The following is an 18,648-nucleotide window of genomic DNA, read 5'->3' as shown; positions in this document are numbered from 1 at the left end:
GTAACACTACGTTTCGAGATCTGCAATCTGATCTCTTCTTCAGGTAAAGAACTAACCTAATACATAATTACAAACTATGAAACTAAAATTTCTTCATAACTTCACTGACCCCTACAGCCCAAAACCACCCCAAGTTATGGGGTGTTATACATAACTGCATAACAAAGCTTGTGGAAACGAGATCTGTTCAAAAAAAGCTGAAACAAATTGGTAAAAATATTGATCTTATAAATGTAGTGGCTTTGTTCATTGGCCAGCTTGTTACGCCATTTTGTTTCAGTATGGCGGTTGTTTAAACTTTTAAAAATTTCACAACTCCATATTTACAAACTTAGAGAAAAAAACTAAGTGTTCTGGAATGCATATATGATTTACTAAACATTTAATATAAACAATTTTGTGGTATCTTGAATGGTTTTCAAGATATTATCGATAAACTATATATATCCAATTAGAATAAATTAATAACATTTGAGTTGTCACAAAATTTATCTACTTTTTCCGACTAAGCTGAAAGGACTATTTATTCTTTCCATAATTTAAATTAATACAGAATAATAGTGGAACATATAAATAAATATAATAAAATTAATTTGTGCTGTTAATTTGTATGTGATATTATTATGGTAATAAAAGTAACTTTCAGTCATTGTGCGTTCATTATAGATTCATTTAAGATTAGTATTATGGTTTTCCAGAAATCATAGATCATGGAATAAAAATGGAAACAGTAATATTGTTCCAGGCAGCTCTTGTTGTTTCATAAGTAGAAGCTTTGATGTTTTTTATTGCAAAGAGACTGGTACTCAACTGTATATAACTCGTGTCTATGACTCATGACTCTGTTTACATGAGAAGTCCAGGATATAAGTTTATCAAGAGTTATGATCAAAAACTTGACCTCATCATTCATTGCGACATCTGGTATACATTCGGATCTCTTTCCAAAAGCTATTTGGGCAATGTTGGTGGTGTTTACTGCTAAGTCATTATGAAAATACTAGTAAGCCATGTTGAGGGATATGCAGGATGTGATTGCCAGATTTTCAGTTGAAGTTCCACTAAATACCAGGGTTGTGTCGTTAGCATACATCAAAGTTAATCATGCATCTCCAATCTATTGAGGCAAGTCATTACTAAAGAGAATGAAGAGTACTGGTCCAAGAATGGTTCCTTGCGGGACGCCTTTGCATACAGGTAGGAGAGTGGATTTTACATATTCCATTTTCCGTTTGTCTTAATCTTCTAGGTAACTTTGGAACCAATAATTTATATATGATAAGCGTAAAAGAAAATTTGCATAAATATAAAATTAGATCTGACATATATAACTATAACACAAGAAATAACTATGCTCTACATTTACTACCTGCTAGACTTACAAAAAGAAATAATGGCATATTTTGCATTCAACAAATTTCCACAATCCGCTCGCACTATCATTGTTCATAAATTCAAAAATTGCCTGAAAAAATGGTTAAAGGAACAACTTTTCTACAAGGTTCATGACTATCTAGCTACTTATTATGGTAAATTAAAAAACCTTTTACTATTTTTGAATTGGAAGCTAGATTCCTATCAGATAGTTAAATGTATTTAACCTATTAAATGAATGGTTAAGTGCATTTTTTTATAAATGTTGATGTAATGTATATAGGCTATTCATTGTTCATTGATTTAGTTGTTTTTTATGTTGTTAACTGTTGTCTAATTATTTATTTGTAAATGTATGTCTTTTAATCTGTTAATAATTTAGGTTTTTAATGTTAAAACTATTACAATATAGTTTATATAATGTTATAACTATTTGTAATTTTATTCTATATTTATTTTAATTTTCAATTAAATATACTAGTTACAAACAGAATGCATTACACGATGAAAAAGTAAAATTGTGTTATATTTCGATTGACGAAATCTATTGCATCACTGTATGTTTAATGATGAATAAAATCTTGAATCTTGGGTAGGTTGACACAATCAGCCCCAGTGCTGCTTGCAGTTCCCAGTGCATAGGATTCCTTTGTGTTTCACTTCTACGGTACAGATTCCACACAGATAGTTTGACATCCTAGCCAAATGAGTGACTCAGTTTTTTAAGCTGGGTTTATCTGTTTCTTATTGTCAATGTAAAGTCCTCATTGTAATGGAGATAAAATTATAAAATTTTTCTAGATTATGAGGATCAATTTAATTCCTTGTTAGGTATTAAACCGTTAATATTCATAAATAATATTTATAAATTGTCAGCAGAGATGTGACCTGACAAACAAAGTATTGTGGAACTGCAGTTAAATGATATATGTTGTGGTAGGTCAGCGCTGCTGAGACGGAACCCGGGTCGGATTAACGGCCTTAGCACATGTGGTGCAGCTCCTGTAAAATTGTCATGGTAGTGATATACTGTACTGCAGTAAATGAGTAGTTGTGACATATAATGGGCTTCTTGAGTGTTGGCAGTGTTATGATGTCACAATATGTATGTTTGTTTCATAATATAGATGGTTACACTTAACTGAATATGTGACATAGATAGTTTTATAAATATTACTTGAGGTCTTTTGTCTTATTTGAATGAGTCTTTATCTTAAGTCAAAATGTTAATAATAATAGTTTTATTATAATTAGTAAAATTAATTATGTAGTTAATAATTAAAGACAACCTTTACTCTCATATATCTCACGACCTTAATATTATTAAACAATGGTGTGAAGTAAATAAAATGATGTTGAATACAAACAAAACAAAATATATAAATTTTGATCACAAAACTTTCGATTTCCGTTTTCCAATAAGGTACCATAACGATACCTGTAATAATATGTTGAACTGTAACTGTGCAATCATTGAAAAAGTAAACTCTTTTAAATACCTAGGTATAAATGTTGATGAAAATCTAACATGGAAGGCACATGGAAACCTTTTGCATAATCAAATAAAATATAACTTACGTAAATTTTATTTTTTAAGAAACTTTTGTGACGTAGTCTTGCTGCGTAGTTTGTATTATGGACTAATACACTCTAGACTGCAGTATGGCATTGTCTGTTGGGCAGGTGGGTCAAAGACAGTTATTGACAACTTGAGAAGAACACAGAATATGTTTCTACGCATTATTCTAAAAAAGTCCACATTAGAATCTTCATTTCCTCTGTACCAAAACCTTAACATACTCCCTATACAACATTTGTTCACTTTTAAAACATTACGACTTTTTTATTGCAGAAGTGGCAACAGAGGGTTCTCAAGGAGCCACTATAATATGCGTAGTAATGAGCTCAGACTATTCATGTTACCAAAAGTAAACAAGTTTATAATAAAACAATCATTCTTATATCTGGGACCGAAGTATTTTAACAAGTTGCCTGCTGAAATTAAAGAAATAGAAAATATAAACCTTTTTTGTAAAAAACTGAAAATATGGCTTTTAGATAAAAAAGAACTTACTTTTTTACAGGAAAATATTTATTAAAATTATATGTATGATTAGTTAAGTATTATAGTATTATTGAAGTATTGTATCTGTTTGCCTTTGTATTTGTAATGAATATTAAACTGTGTACCTTTATATATAAAATCAAATGACTTTGTAATCGTAGTTTAAACGGTGTATCCATTGAAGACAGGCTAAGTCTAGGTTCATTGTAAAAAATTCTAACTGTCTAATCTTATCTTATATTATCTACTGTTCGCCTCCCCCACATCAAGACACGCCACAAACACTGCAAAGCTGCACGTCAACCTTAATTGTACAGTATACTGAACTGAACTCAAATATGTTATATTTATTATGTATTGAAATTTGTTAACTAGCCACAATTACTGGTAACAGTGGTTAGTATTATTCCATTATTGCCATGTCATGTAAATTTGAAATACTGTGGAATAAACTTCATTATATTATATCATTATATTATCATAATGAGGCAGTTTCAGTTGGAATGATCCACCTATAGAAGCATCTAGAGCCAACAATGAGGTTTATTAAAAGAGTTATATATGATGCTAAAGTTGTGTGTATTCTACTGCCCAGGGACAATGCCTTCAAGCTCAGAAGCTTATGAGTAAAAGAGATCAAGCTACCTGACCCCTAAGGAAGGAGAATTCACATCTCTGATACAATGACAAATCTGCTTTGTCAATGGTCAACAAATGGATCCCTTGCTTGGTCATCACAGTTACAAGGAGAATTTCCCTACCTCTGGTCACATTATCAAGTACCTCTCGCACAGGCATTAATTGGTTAAAGAGCAAATTATTTGGGCTTGAAACTTCATAGTTCAATGTGAGATTCCAAATATCACCATGTCAACAGCCTGGATGGCTACTTTGAAATTATTTCTTTATTGACTTGGAAGAGCCAGTGGCCGAGCGGTCTAAGTTAGAGATAGCATAGGTCCAAATCCTATCTGTGACCATTGCATTTTTTCAGTATTGCCATACTTGTACAGTACCGACTCTCCTCCTTGTTCTGTTTGATAATATTCTCACACAGACCAGTTGCCCATGAGGATGGGCAGAAAAAGGCTGAAAAGGAGATCAGCTACTCCTTAACAAAAATTAAATTTTAAATAAATTTAACAGCCCAACTTCACTTAAGTATAGTTTGAACTTCATTTTGATATTTTTTATAATATTAGAAAAATTCTATACATTTATATTGATTTACCTTTTATTATTATTGCTTTTATTTAATTTGTGCCATTTGAAATGTATCACCAAATATTATTTTACTGTTTTTGTTTTTTTTTTTTTAATTAATATTTATGTTGTTTTATTATCAGACTACCACTCATTATCATCATTTTCAGGTCTTTCGTGAGCGATCTTGAATCAGAAACTGAAAATGTAAAAACAACCAAACATAACAAACGGTGGGTATACAAATGTATCTTGAATAGAAAAATGATCTTTTAAAATGTGTACTGTAGCCCTGTTCAGTATCTGATTTATATACTATCAATATGTGATCTAATGTATAGATAAGGTGTCCACCTCAGTCAACCTGTTGAAAACTAGAAAGTAAGTTCTTTGCCCACTTTCATCACCATTCACAATGGCAGATACAGGGGCGAGTTAATTGGAGCAATTGGCCCTTTCTAGGGGTTCCTAGGTTTTTTACCAGTTATACTTTAGCAACAAGCAATTTGATTGTGTTAATACACAATATTCTTTATTTACAAATTCATGCAGAACTGTAACAGCATCATTAAACTAATAATGAAATTGATATTTACAAAGTTTATATTGGTCTTAATTTTTATCATATACAAAATCTCTTTCAAGATACTCTTCAGTAGTGTACAAGGCATTTTGTAACAGCCACTGCTTTACTTCATTCTTGAAACTTTTTGCTTTAAACTTCTTGAGGACTTCTGGTAAGTGATACCACAGCTTTATTCCTGTGTATGAGGACTTCTCCTCAAAAGTTTGCTGCAGCTTGTGTATTTGTGCATCACTAACATGTGATGTATATTCCCTGTTGAAGATTTTCTGCACACTAAGAGACTATAGCGGTGATGTGGTTCAAACAGTGCATGGTGTGCTGTTTTAGTGGTGGCTGTGTCACTTATTTTTGTTAGTCTTGTTATAATATAGATCCCAGTATTCAGTTTTCTGCATGAATTGTCAATGTGCGGTGTCCAACTGAGGTCTTTATTATCACTTCCAAGTATTTTGCCTCTGTTGTTACCTTAACACTAGGTACATGAGCTGCCCGTTATGATTTGTTTGGTCTTAGCTTCATTGACTACCAGGTTATTATATTGGCAATACTGCACAACCATTGATGCGATGAGCACATCACAATATATAACTGTAATATCTAGTTGTTCTGCAGATTTTTCAAACAGAAGTAAGACTGTATCATCTTACTGTACATTAAGGATGTTGCAAATTCTTCCAGGTACTTAGAGATATGGGTTGTAAAAAGTGTGAAAAGAACGGGTACCAGGACAGATCCCTGTAGAACATCACTTAGAACTGGCAAAGGACAGGATCTAATTAGGTAGTAGTTAGTTAGTTGCTTCAGTTTGATTACCGTGCTTAAACACAGGAAAACCTTAGAGAGAAATTTACCTCTTTGGAAAGATCCCATATCAAGTTGGTTATAGGATAAGGTAATTCTTGCTTGCAGACCTTTGGAAACCTTGATGAAATTCCATTTACTCCTGAAAAATTGAAGTGGAAAATAGTTGACAGTATTTATTACTTTTTTAATAACATTATTAGCCATTGTTGTGAGGATTGTATTTAACTTTCTTTGTTTAACATTTTTTATTTGTCTTCAACTGTTGTGGTACTAGTGGATATTTCAATAAAGATCCTTTTTAGTCCTATAATTGTCAAATCACTAGTTATTTTGATTCTGCTGAGACATTTGTTCCTCTTCAATTTTTTATAACTGCCCATACAGTTTTAGTCTTATTTGAACAAGCTGTTTGATTAGCTGTAGCTTGCTGCCTGAGTTTTTTAATTTCAGGTTATAGGTCTTTTTTAGCAGCACCCTCCTTGTGCTCCATTAAGTTTGTCAAAGTATATAAAACATAGCGAAAGGTTTTATAAACTCTTCTCATCTTTTCAGTTTCCATATTTCAGATTTTTTTCTTTTTCCTGCACTGTTTGTTTTATACTGGAGCTATGGTTTTGTAAAAATGGTCATAATCTAAATCAATTGTCTGTGGTGTTGCAGATATTAGCCCAATCCTCAATTGCTAGGATGTTGCATTTTTTAAATCTTGTATGTTGTCATTGCTAAAATTCATTTTTTGTCCTTTGACAGGTCTAGTCTTTTTTTTTTGAGAATATTTAGGGTGTAGATTTGTGTGGTATGGTAAAAAGTCCTTACCTCCAGAATATTTGTTGAAACTGTATTCTCTTCTAGACTTGTACAAACAGTCAATGGACAATTTAAGTTAGGGGTTATTCTAGTAGGAGGGAACACAATTCTGTTCATGTTGTAGCTAAGAAATATATCACTGAGGAGGATTTGTTTGTGTCACAGCTTAAGGCATTTGATGTTGATGTCTTCAATCAACAAGACTGGACTCTCGCAGGTTGGAACCTTAACCATTACTGATGAAATAACATCCAACACATTTAACAATGTGTTGTTAAGTCAGTAGATACCAATTATGTATGTGATTAGTGAAATTTAATCTCATCACAATTAAAAAGGGCAGTCAGTTAAAAAAAGTGAAACTGGCCAGACAGTTGTTATGGAAAAGTAATCATAAAAGTAAGAGATTGTTAGGATGCATTGTGTTGTCATAACAGGGTAAATTATTTGTTTTTTAGACAAAATAATGTAATTTTCTGTATTGCCTTTAATAAAACAAACTGAACTAATTGTTAGTTCTTTGAATGTCATTTGATTGTTAATTAATTATGTGCCAGCCAAAAAACTTAGTAATTTTAACAATGATACTTCTTTAAATTGGAACACCAATACATTCACTATTTTATGAGTAATTGATAAAATGAATCCTACTTCTTGAGATTGAAAATGTGTTAAGGTCTTACTTCCCATTATTACCAGCTGATATCACTAAATATAAACACCTTTATTTTCAGTTACTACAATAATGGTTTAGGTATTTTACTCACTATAGATATTAATTTATAGTGTTACAAATTATTCAATAAAAATATTACTAACCATATAATGAGCCCCAATAATTATTACATGTTGTATCTGATGAGCTGAAGATAGGTTGGCCGCAGAATCCATTCACAGATACAAAGGTCATGTAGGCCAGTATAGATGTAGTACACTGTTTGCTGGATATGGGCAGGACACAATCACAATATAGAACCATAAATGATTAATCACACCTTTTTAATTAGAAATACATTTAACCTTAGGAGACTTTCAATTATTTATTCATAATTATGGTGTAGTGGTAACTTTTGTTATCCATCAAGTTTGTGTATTTGTGCATCACTAACATGTGATGTATATTCTCTGTTGAAGATTTTCTTCACACTGAGCCATTAATATTGTGTATGATATTAAATGGGCAATGATTTGAACCTCTCTACCAATAAAGGATAGATGATGGATGAAATATCTCAATATCATCAGTTATTAATTTATTGCACACAATGATAATAATTTCTCTGATTAACAGTCACTGAGGCAGGCTTTACATCGCAGAAATTATTTTCCTAGTTTCTTATTTTCCAGTGTTGAATTTGGGTAAGATTTTATTCACATTCTAAGTGTCTATAATCACAACACAAATAGTTTTTTTCTTGCAAGTCATATCAGGCAGCGTCTTTTATCAGTATAGACCACCTTTTCATGGCACAGCTCAGCCAACATCTGAGATACTGATTCCCACCTGTTTACACCATTAAAAAGCTATATTAAAATGGCTATGACATTTCACGAGCCACTTCTAATAAAAACTGTTCCAGATCTGTAAAGCCAAATTTATTAAAAGTATCCAATATAATTTTATAAAACTTTAAAATTATTACAGCTATATCTTTAACAATGGTTAATTTTAACATTCAACTTAAAATTTCGAATAGTTAAATGTAAAAAAAGACATTACAAGCAAACTGTGTACAAATATCACAGCAGTTAAAATGTTTTAAATTGTACTTGTGACACTATTCTTTTATAATATGTATTTTTGAGTAAGGAATGTTTTAAATTTGAAGCTAGTAAGCAAAACATTTGAATCCCAATATCACATTAAATAAATAATAATACAATTTAGATAACTAAATTATAAATTTTAAAAACAATTGCTCTTACAAAAGGCAATGTAACTGTAACTCCAGGAGGAGTAAAGAGGAATAAAGAAACAAACATTATTTGACACAACTGTAGACTGGCTAAGTGTGTGGGCTCTATAACAGACATGCATTGTACAGGTGACCAATCACCAATTTCCACCCTCACAATAGATTGCATGTCCCAGTAGGTCTGAGCTCTTGTCCCCTGTTTGTTACATCCTAATTTGCTGTTTAGTTAAATTAATGATATTTACAAGGTGTGAAAATAGTAATATTTTGTTACTTTTGGTCAAAGCATGTTCTTGGCTCACTAAGGGTTAATCTCTGTTGACACATAATCAGGAAGCCTAACCATCACCAAACTATAAAATAAATTGATCAGTCTTAGCAGATCTCTTTCACAAACTTTTGATCTAATATTAAAACAGTTATATTAATAATAGTGCAGTCATTGAAGCGAAAAATACGGTCTTACCTCCGAATTTTTTTACAGTGAACCGATTTGCATGAAATTTTGGAATTAGGCTCATCTTACCCTTAACTTCAAAAGTGAAAATGATCTGAACTCCGCCTATTATTTTTAAGGGGTGTAAACAACCCCTTAATGGAAAAATTTACATTGAGCCATTTTATCGCTAGAAAACATGTCTAATAGTAAGTGGTGAAATTGTAAAGTGTTTTCTAAAACAATTACCTCATATTAAAATAATTTTCAACCCCTTGAAAATCTTACAACCCTTGCAAACAACCCCTAAATTGAAAAAAATCACAAAAAAATACTTGGTATGACATAAAAAGATGTAAGTATAGAGTAAGTAATATTTTATATTCTCTATAATAATTATCAAATTGTTAATCCCCTTTCAACCCTTGAAAACTACCCCTTGATAAAAAATTAAAAAAAATTTTTTATAAAATGAAAAGGATTTAAATATTATTCCACACTCTCGAAAATGATTATCATATTCTTAAGCTTTTTTACCCTCAAAACTACCCCTAAATGAAAACAGTAAATATATACGATTACATATTTAAAAATAATTTAATTTAGAGTAAAAAATTGCCATTTATTGAACAAAATATTAACAAATTATATAACATTCACTCAAATGTGTTATATATACATATAAGAACGTTGGTATGTATTCATGCCTACGTTTCCAAAATATATGAGCTATATTGTGTATGTATATATTAAGTGTATATATATATATATAATATATATATATATATATATATATATATATATATACACACACATTACAATAGTTTTGGGTTTCTATTATACTGTGTACTTTCACACTGCTCCAAATATTCACACTCCGAAATTTTCAGTTACTAAGTAGAAAATGTATGATAAGTTTTTGGACCTTAACTACTACAATTTTCATGCTATCACAATTTATATAAAACCATTGTAAAGGTAATTAAGAGAGGTACAACATCCTTTATTGCAATATGTAATAAAAAACGGTGAAGGGTTAAAGGGCTTAAGAGAGGCTGTGATTGCGCTGCCACACGCTCTTTAAACAATCATATCTCCGTCAATTTTTTGTTTGACAGAAAAGACAAAAAAACCAAATTGTTTGTCAGAAAAATACTTAAATTTTTCATCCCTAATCTTTTATACGTATCTGTCGTCATTTTTGAGATATTATGAAAAAAGGTGGTTTTTTAAAAATTTGAAATGTTTTTAATCGTGACTAACTGATACAATCTATCAAACTCTTCATAATAAAACTTTATTAACTAATTCTAGGCGTAATACGATTAATTTTAATTATGGTGGAAATGGCACTTATGAAACCCATTGATTTAAAAGACAAAACATTAGATGCTCCTCTTATTTGCAATACAGCTCACTTATTTTACGTGCAAAAGACTTTTAATAGTGCTCATTGTAAAGCTTATTTCAAGCACTACAAAACCCTTTTTTTATTAGAATGCCTAAAATGCATCTGCTCGCCGCTAGATGGCATTGACCACATCGATTAAATTTCAGACAAAATAAAAAACGGCTTTGAACTTTAATATCTAGCTTAATATTGCACTTAGAATACTTTATAAAAAACCAAATTGTTTATTTATTTACCTGCTACAATTTTGTTCTTTATAAAATTTTTGATAAAACGTATATTTTTGGAGATATTTGCAAACATCTGATGAAAAACGTGAAAAATTTGTGAATTTTCAATTGCCAATAACTCGAAAAGTATTGGATTTTTCGAAAAACTTTATTGATGATTTTTTGCTTAAAACTAGGCCTTCTATCGATATCCGAGGTTATTTTGAAAAAGAAAAAATTCACCCCCGAGAAGGGGTGGCAACCACCCCCATGGTGGTTGCGGAGTTCAAATCATTTTCACTTTTGAATTTAAGGGTAAGATGAACCTAATTCCAAAATTGTATGCAATTCGGTTCACAGTAAAAAAATTCGGAGCAATAATGCTTCAATGACTGACTGCAGTATAATAACATTTAGTATTTCTGTTAAAATTGATTTTATTGTTTTTCCAACTTTTTGTTTCAGATCAAGACAACCATATACATATGAAGAACGCTCAAATATATTGAAATATATCGTTCACCGCCATGAATATAACAGACTCAAAGGGCGAGAGGTTTGGGAAATCATGGAAAGGCAAAAGGTGAATTGAGAATAACAGTTCTGTAAGAAAATGTATTACAGTTCCAGCGTGTTAATCAATCACTGTCAGTAAAGTGGTTTTATAGTGAAAATTTTGAACATTTTAAGAAACGTTTTTATGTAACGAATCCATTGGCATACTGCTGTGTAATAATCTTTTAGCTTCTTCATGTTTTAGCTAATTCATATTTCTTCAGGTTGGGCTCATTTTGAAAAAAAAAATGCAACAGCTTGAATAATATAAGAGATCTATTTATTAAATTTAATCACATTACACTTTTTGTGTTTCAAATTCATTATAAAAAGGAAAAATGTACACATACATATATTTTAACTCGTTTTATATATATATATATATATATATTTACTCGGTTGCTCCACCATGATTTGGGATCATGTCTAAAACATCGCAGTGCACCTGATGAGACAAAAAAGTAGGTCTCTGATGTCTAGTTCTTGTCTCAGATATTGTCTATTGTCTAATATCGAAATGATGCAAAGAGTTTGTTTTGAGCTTCTTCGTTTCCGACTTTTTGGATCTCTTCAGACAGACATTGACTCTAGATTCCAGCAGATAAGTGAATAAATGATTTATTTCCATCAGCATCATAAAACAGAAATTACAAATACAAAACCTGGAAATTGACTGGCCACGTAACCAGTAGTGTGGCCAGTTTTTATAAGGCAAAGATAAAAATACAATAATAATTTTTTTTTTAGTCTAGCACATACAGTTTAAATATTCAAGGAAGACACTCTCTGCAATGTTTATGATTTTGAACTGTGAAATAGACTACTTAAATACTATAATCACTATTCAATAATTATAATTGTGAAAAGGTTTTCCAAATGTGCGTTAACATTAATTTATGACATATACTGTATGTTATGGAAATAATTGAACTATATTAACTAATTACCTGATTCAAAAACTCTACATCATGTTTAGTCATTAGCCAACTTTTCAACAGTGAACTAAATTCCCTAAGTCTAATGCTCTGTCTTATATAATAAGGGACTTGATTAAAATATTTAGGTGCAAGGTAACTATAGGAATGCCTAAAAATGGATTCGTTTACTTTAATTGGTCTATCATTACCTGCAGAACAGCTCCTAGTATTATAGTGATTGCCACTTCTCCTATAGAACAGACTTAAAACTTTAAACACAAAAATATGACGGAAAGGTAGTATATTTAACGTTTGATATAATGGAAAGAAGGTTTCCCTTTTCTACTTTTTTAAAATAATACGTAAAAAATAATTTTGACAGATTCGTAATTTATCAAAGTTTTAAATGTGCCTCCAAAGCAGACGATACCATATTGTATATGTGAGTGAATTAAAGCAAAATACAACGATCTTAACAATGAAGATTCACAGAAATTTCTGAAAAAATAAAAAGTTTGAATGGATGATTTTGTTTACCTGTGTAGAGATAATATATGTTCGTCCCATTTAAGTTTGTTATCAAAAATAATTCCCAAATATTTAATGCTCTTTATACATTGGATTGTTCCACAGTTACAAACAAGTAAATTACAGTCAGTGGAATGGAATTTTATCTCAAAAGGTAAATCGCCACCATTTGGATCAAAAAGTATCGATTTCGTTTTATTAACATTTACTTGCATTTTATTAAAATTGCACCAATCCCTTAGTAATTTTAAATCATTATTTATGTAATTATCTAACCGTGTCAATTGCTTATCGTTGTAAAACAGTACAACATCATCGGCAAATGCAGATATATTTCCCCTCCAACCAATCTTCAATAAATCATTAATAAAGACCAGGAACAAAGTTGCTGAGAGCACTGATCCTTGCGGAACACCAACTCTAATCTCTTGCTGAGAACTGTAGCAATTATTTATTTTTACTTGTTGTTTTCTATTAGTCATAAAGCTTCTAAACCAATCCAAAGCCACACCCCGAATTCCTGTCGCTTCTAGTTTAGCTAAAAGAATTTCGTGATTTACAAAATCAAAGGCTTTTTTAAAATCGACATAGATGCCTATAGTTTTATCACCAGAGTTAAAATTATTGTAAATTCGTTCAGTTGCTGAAATCAAAGCATCTTCAGTAGACTTCCCTTTTGTGAAACCATATTGATAATCACTGAAAAAACTAAATTTATTTAAGTAGGTTAGAACTCTTTTCAGCATAAGTTTTTCAAAAATCTTAAAAAAATTGATAACAAACTAATGGGTCTCAGCTGGTCAATTTTAATAGAATTGTCTTTTTTGTGAATAGGAATGATAGTGCTGATTTTTAATTTTGACGGAAAAAGCCCTTTGCTAAAACTTAAGTTCACTATATAAACTAAGACTGGTACTATCACTTCAATTATGTTTTTCAGTAAACAAACACTAAATTGATCGAAACCAGTCAATTTTTTATTCTTTAAATTTTTGAACAATTTGTAGTAGTTCCTGAGTAGTGACAGGACTAATGAAAAACGAGTGCGGGTAAGTGATGCGCGTCTGATGGAAAGAGCCGACAGTTCGCGAACTCTGCATACCGATAAGATAGTTATTGATTACCTCGGCCACTGCAAGAGTCACTATCTCTCTGTTATCTAGCTCGACCTTTTGTACGCTCTTATTGATTGCAGAACCAGTTACCTCATTTATTACTTTCCATTGCATGGGTGGGTCACCATTACAGTTCTCAATTTGTTTTTAAAAATATTCGTATTTAGTTCTGTCAATTTCAAGTTTTAAGTCTACAAAATTTATTATAATAACATAAGAAATGTTGGTCATATGGCCTCCTTTTAGATATTTTATAAAGTTTCTTTCTTTTACTTATTTTATTTAACAGATTCACCGTTATCCATGGACTTCTTACTTTAGCTCTAAATATTCTATTAGTATAATCTCTTGTCTTACTACTTTCATTGATAATATTGGTGAGAATGTCACAAAATTTATTATAACCACTATCAACATCATCATTCAAATATATAATGTTCCAATCAACAAAATTTAATTTAGATTTAACTGATTCAAAACTAATAGTAGTTTTCTGTGACTCAAGCGTATTACATTTATATTTATATTTATTTTACTTGTACTTGCAAACCTAACTCCTAACAAACAATGATCAGTCAAACCAAGGTCAAACACAGCAGAGATATAATTATTTTGTATCTATTTCTTATAAAAATATGGTCTATACAAGATTTGGTGTTTTTAGTTATTCTAGTAGGTGAATTAATTAGGGATACAAATCCGTTATTAGATAGAAGATTATTATAATTTTGTGATTCTGAGGTATCTAGTATCTACTAACAAATGTTAACATCTCCAATTAAAATAACGTTATTTGGTAATTTACTAAGAAGCTGTGTTAATTCGAATAAAAACTGATTTACTGAATAAAATTTAAATCTATAGAAACACAATAATTTAAAGTAAGTATTATTAATTTTGATGTCAAGAAGTAAAGCATCAGCTGTGACCATATCTAGATGAAGTTGATTGACGTTGAATGCGCAATCAATAAAACAAACAATACCACCTGCTCTGCACTGATCATTGCATTTAGCGAAAGCTTTAACCCTTCCAACGCGGCTAGCGCCTAAAGACGCGGAACTGCCGATGCTTTAAACGCGGATTACGTCTACAAACGCAAAAGCTTTACTTATGAAATGGCGAAGAATTAGTTGTTAAAACTTCCGTAAGAGAGCAGATCGATGTTCCTTTCGACTGTCGGGACTAGACAAAACGCTTTGTCACCGTTGGTGGACTTTGTAACGGTATCTACTCGGGTTGAAAGCAATCGCCGCCATTTTTTATATGTCCTGTGACGCGGCATACGCCTACAGACGCGTTCGTTTCATTCAGCTGTTTAACTACGTGTGTGTTGGTCGTATGTTGGTTATATTGTTAAACAAAGTGTTTTGAATCAGTCCGTTGTAATTCTTATACAATTATCTTATACAATTCTTATAAAATTGTTTTTACTAACATTTAGTATAATTTTTTGTTATAATGGCTAATCCAGATGATCCAAGTTTTGACAAATGAGCGCATTTTTGGTTTATTATGTGTAATATTTTTTCAATTATTTGTTTTGTATTTTATACCAGTTTCACCATACAAGTCCAGTTTATTTATTCTAAATAAATAAGGTTTATAAGTACAATATTTGTTTCATTTCCCTTGTAGGCTATCTATAAATAAGTTTGTGTTGAATTTCACATTATTACATTTCAAAATCTTATACTGAACTTATTTATTTTATGTACTAATTATACAGGAACTTCAGTTACATTTTACTCATTATAAATAACCTGTATAAATGTAATGTAATCTGTCAAATAGTGTTGCTATGTACATTATCCTGCAATGCAGTTTATTCAAAATTTCAAATATATTCGTGCGTATAAAATTTTCAAAAATATGTAATATTACATGTTTATTATTTTTTCTTATTAAGGTAATACCAAGGTATATGAAACAAAAATTAGCATTGGGAAATTTAAAAAAAAATATTTTTTTATGTCTTAGCGTTTGACAGTAATTTAGATTAGCGCTTTAAGGGTTAAAACCTGCTATATTATACAACTTTAATTCGTCAGAACTTATTTCACAACTTAAAATTACAAAGTGGGGCATTTCTTTAATATTATTAAGTTCTACAAAAAGCTATTAAAATTACTCCTCAAACTTATTATGTTGGTATAAACAAGGTTAAAATCGTCTTTACATCTTACTAGACTGAAAAAATCATTAAGTTAACATTATCGGGCATATATCAAACAACAATACACAAAATATCTACAGATTATATAATGAAAACAGAAAAACACACCATAGTTTACCCACTCAAGAAATCTATTTATATGTACTGTCATACTATTTAATCTTGACAAAATCATCATAGCTGTTTATTTTTAAACATTTTTCTCCAGCCGATCTCCTTATAAAAAATTTCCCGTCTCTGACCCATACGTAGGCATAACCAGCCTCCTTAGCCTTTTGTTTGAGTTTAGCTAAAAGTAGTTTATTAGCAGGCGAAAGATGTTCGTTGATGTAAACTTTTTGCGAACGTAACGATGGATTTACCTGGTTAGCAGTTAGTGTTTTCTTCTCCCGGAATTTTGTGAGAATATATCCCTGGTGGACCTGCTTAAGAATTGTACCACGATTGAGGGGTTGCGATCTTGTTTGAAGGAAGGAATCCTGTTGGCGGCAGCGATCTGGTTCTCTTTTCCAGACCCCTAAAGCTACTCCTACGTCCTTGATAGCACAGATGATCTCCTGGGCTGTTACAGGAATTCCATTAACTTCTATATTATTCTTACGCGAGTATTGTTCGAGTGAACAAACTCTCTCCCTCAGGTCGTCAACCTCAGCAGTTAGACCATCATTCTTGATACGAAGTTCGATATTTTCTTTCTTCACCGCTGCCAGTTCTTTTTTTATATCTTCTATAAGACAGTTGGAGGTGTCTAATTTATCCGAGATAAATTTCACAGCTGCAGAAAGTTCACCCATTTCAGCTCTACAGGGTTTAAGCTCACCAAAAAATTCGCTTTTGAAATCTTGCATAAGCTTAAACAAGAAATCCTTGCTCGATTCTTCAGTCGCACAACTATCATCACTTTGTAAAGACAAAGATCGGCAGTTTTTACATTTCCAATCTCGACCGGATCACGTTTTTTTGTTCGCAACATCATCTTTAATACACGCTAAGTGGAACAAACTGCCACAAGATCCGCTGCAGTTTGTAATATCACCTTTAGCACTACCACACGATTTGTTACAAACATCACAGAGATACACAATTAATTCAGAATTTACACATATACATTAAAAATAATAAGTTATATAGGTTCACAAACGTGTTTGGGCAAGTATTGGAGTGCGAGTATGCAGCGATAAGGCGGAGCTCGGATTCCCGTGCTAAGTCTGTGACAGCATCAGATTTCAGTCACATCACTAAGCGGAAAGTTAAATGGAGCTGAACTCAACATTTGTGTTGAATGAACCCCTCCCACCATAGCTACTTTATGTGTAAAAAATGATTAATTAATAAAAACTTACCCTATTCTAATGTAGACATTTAACTTGTTGTTTCATAACCATTCTTCTTTCAGGTGTGTCCTTCCAGAACATGGCAGAGTATGAAAGAACACTTTATAAAAAAAATTGTTCTTGATCTGGAACCCTACACATTTCTAACAAATGAGCAAAAAAGGAGGATAAAATCTGCATTTTTCTAAAATAAATAACAAAGGTCAGTGTATTTGTGTTAATTTACTAAAAGAATAAAAATTTAACCCTTTGAGTGCCAAGAGCCGATGTGATCAGCCCTTGGCACTATTGGGTAACTGCCACTATCATATTGGCACTGAATATGACTTTTATACTAGCGCAAAATATTGTAAATCTGCACTCGCATAAAAGTTGTCTCTCGTATTTGGCAAATGACTTTTACCACCTGTAAAAAATCAAATCAATGTAGATAGTCCACTTTTATTTGACTTATTATGTATAAAATGAGACTAAGTACATGACCATATCTCAACATTTAGTAACGGAATAATAAATATTCAAAAAGCTGATCAGTCAGCCCTCGGCACTTTTCAGATATACCTGCATTATATATCTGAATGTCGGTATAACGGGCATTCAGATATATACCGGCATAGAAACTTTTAAAACAATGTATATCAATGTTTCAATGACCTGATCCAGATCCAAATTTGATTATTAATATTTTGATGAAAAACTGTATTAGTTTAAAGTGTATTAACTAATATTCATATTTTTTATAAACTTAGTACTGTATATTAATTAATTAAATTTATAATTTGACAAATTAATATAGAATGAGGTTTATGTATAGATGTAAAATGTACACATTTCAATGGTTTGTTCCAGGAGGAGAGAGTACGAGTGTTATCTGAGATATATATTTGAAGTAATGTGATTTCAAGATGTATATTACTGAAAGTGATGCAATTTTTGAATGCTAAATAAAGAAATATATTTTAGTTGCATTTTTATTTTAAAAACAATCATGAGTTGTATTTTCTTACCTTAGTACATATTTAAAAGTGATCTTAAAACTGTATGTACAGTTTTTCAGCAAAATCGAATAAACTATTAATTTAAAATATTTATGGAATGAGTCACTCATATTAATCAATATAGTAATGGTGTTTTATAATAACTGTATATAATATGAAAAGGAGGTTTACACATATCAGTATCATAAAGAAACTAAACTCATATAGTATTTAA

The 18,648-nt window shown here is 31.0% G+C and overlaps 1 protein-coding gene across 1 annotated transcript in view; it reads left to right on the top strand.

The window, feature by feature from the left end:
• LOC124359534 overlaps positions 1-18,422 on the top strand; it is a 32,450-nt gene extending 14,028 nt beyond the window's left edge. Inside the window, exons 6-9 of the mRNA XM_046812348.1 lie at positions 4,813-4,875; positions 11,277-11,394; positions 17,499-17,638; positions 18,286-18,422. Coding sequence (XP_046668304.1) covers positions 4,813-4,875; positions 11,277-11,394; positions 17,499-17,624 — 307 coding nt within the window. The 3' untranslated portion in view covers positions 17,625-17,638; positions 18,286-18,422. The remainder of the gene's footprint in view (positions 1-4,812; positions 4,876-11,276; positions 11,395-17,498; positions 17,639-18,285) is intronic.
• Positions 18,423-18,648: the final 226 nt, after the last annotated feature.

Source organism: Homalodisca vitripennis, chromosome 4 (assembly GCF_021130785.1).
Source record: "Homalodisca vitripennis isolate AUS2020 chromosome 4, UT_GWSS_2.1, whole genome shotgun sequence".
Classification (NCBI taxonomy): Eukaryota; Metazoa; Arthropoda; class Insecta; order Hemiptera; family Cicadellidae; genus Homalodisca; species Homalodisca vitripennis.
The sequence above is the reverse complement of the archived record's forward strand: the minus strand, read 5'-3'. Positions and strand labels throughout refer to the sequence as shown.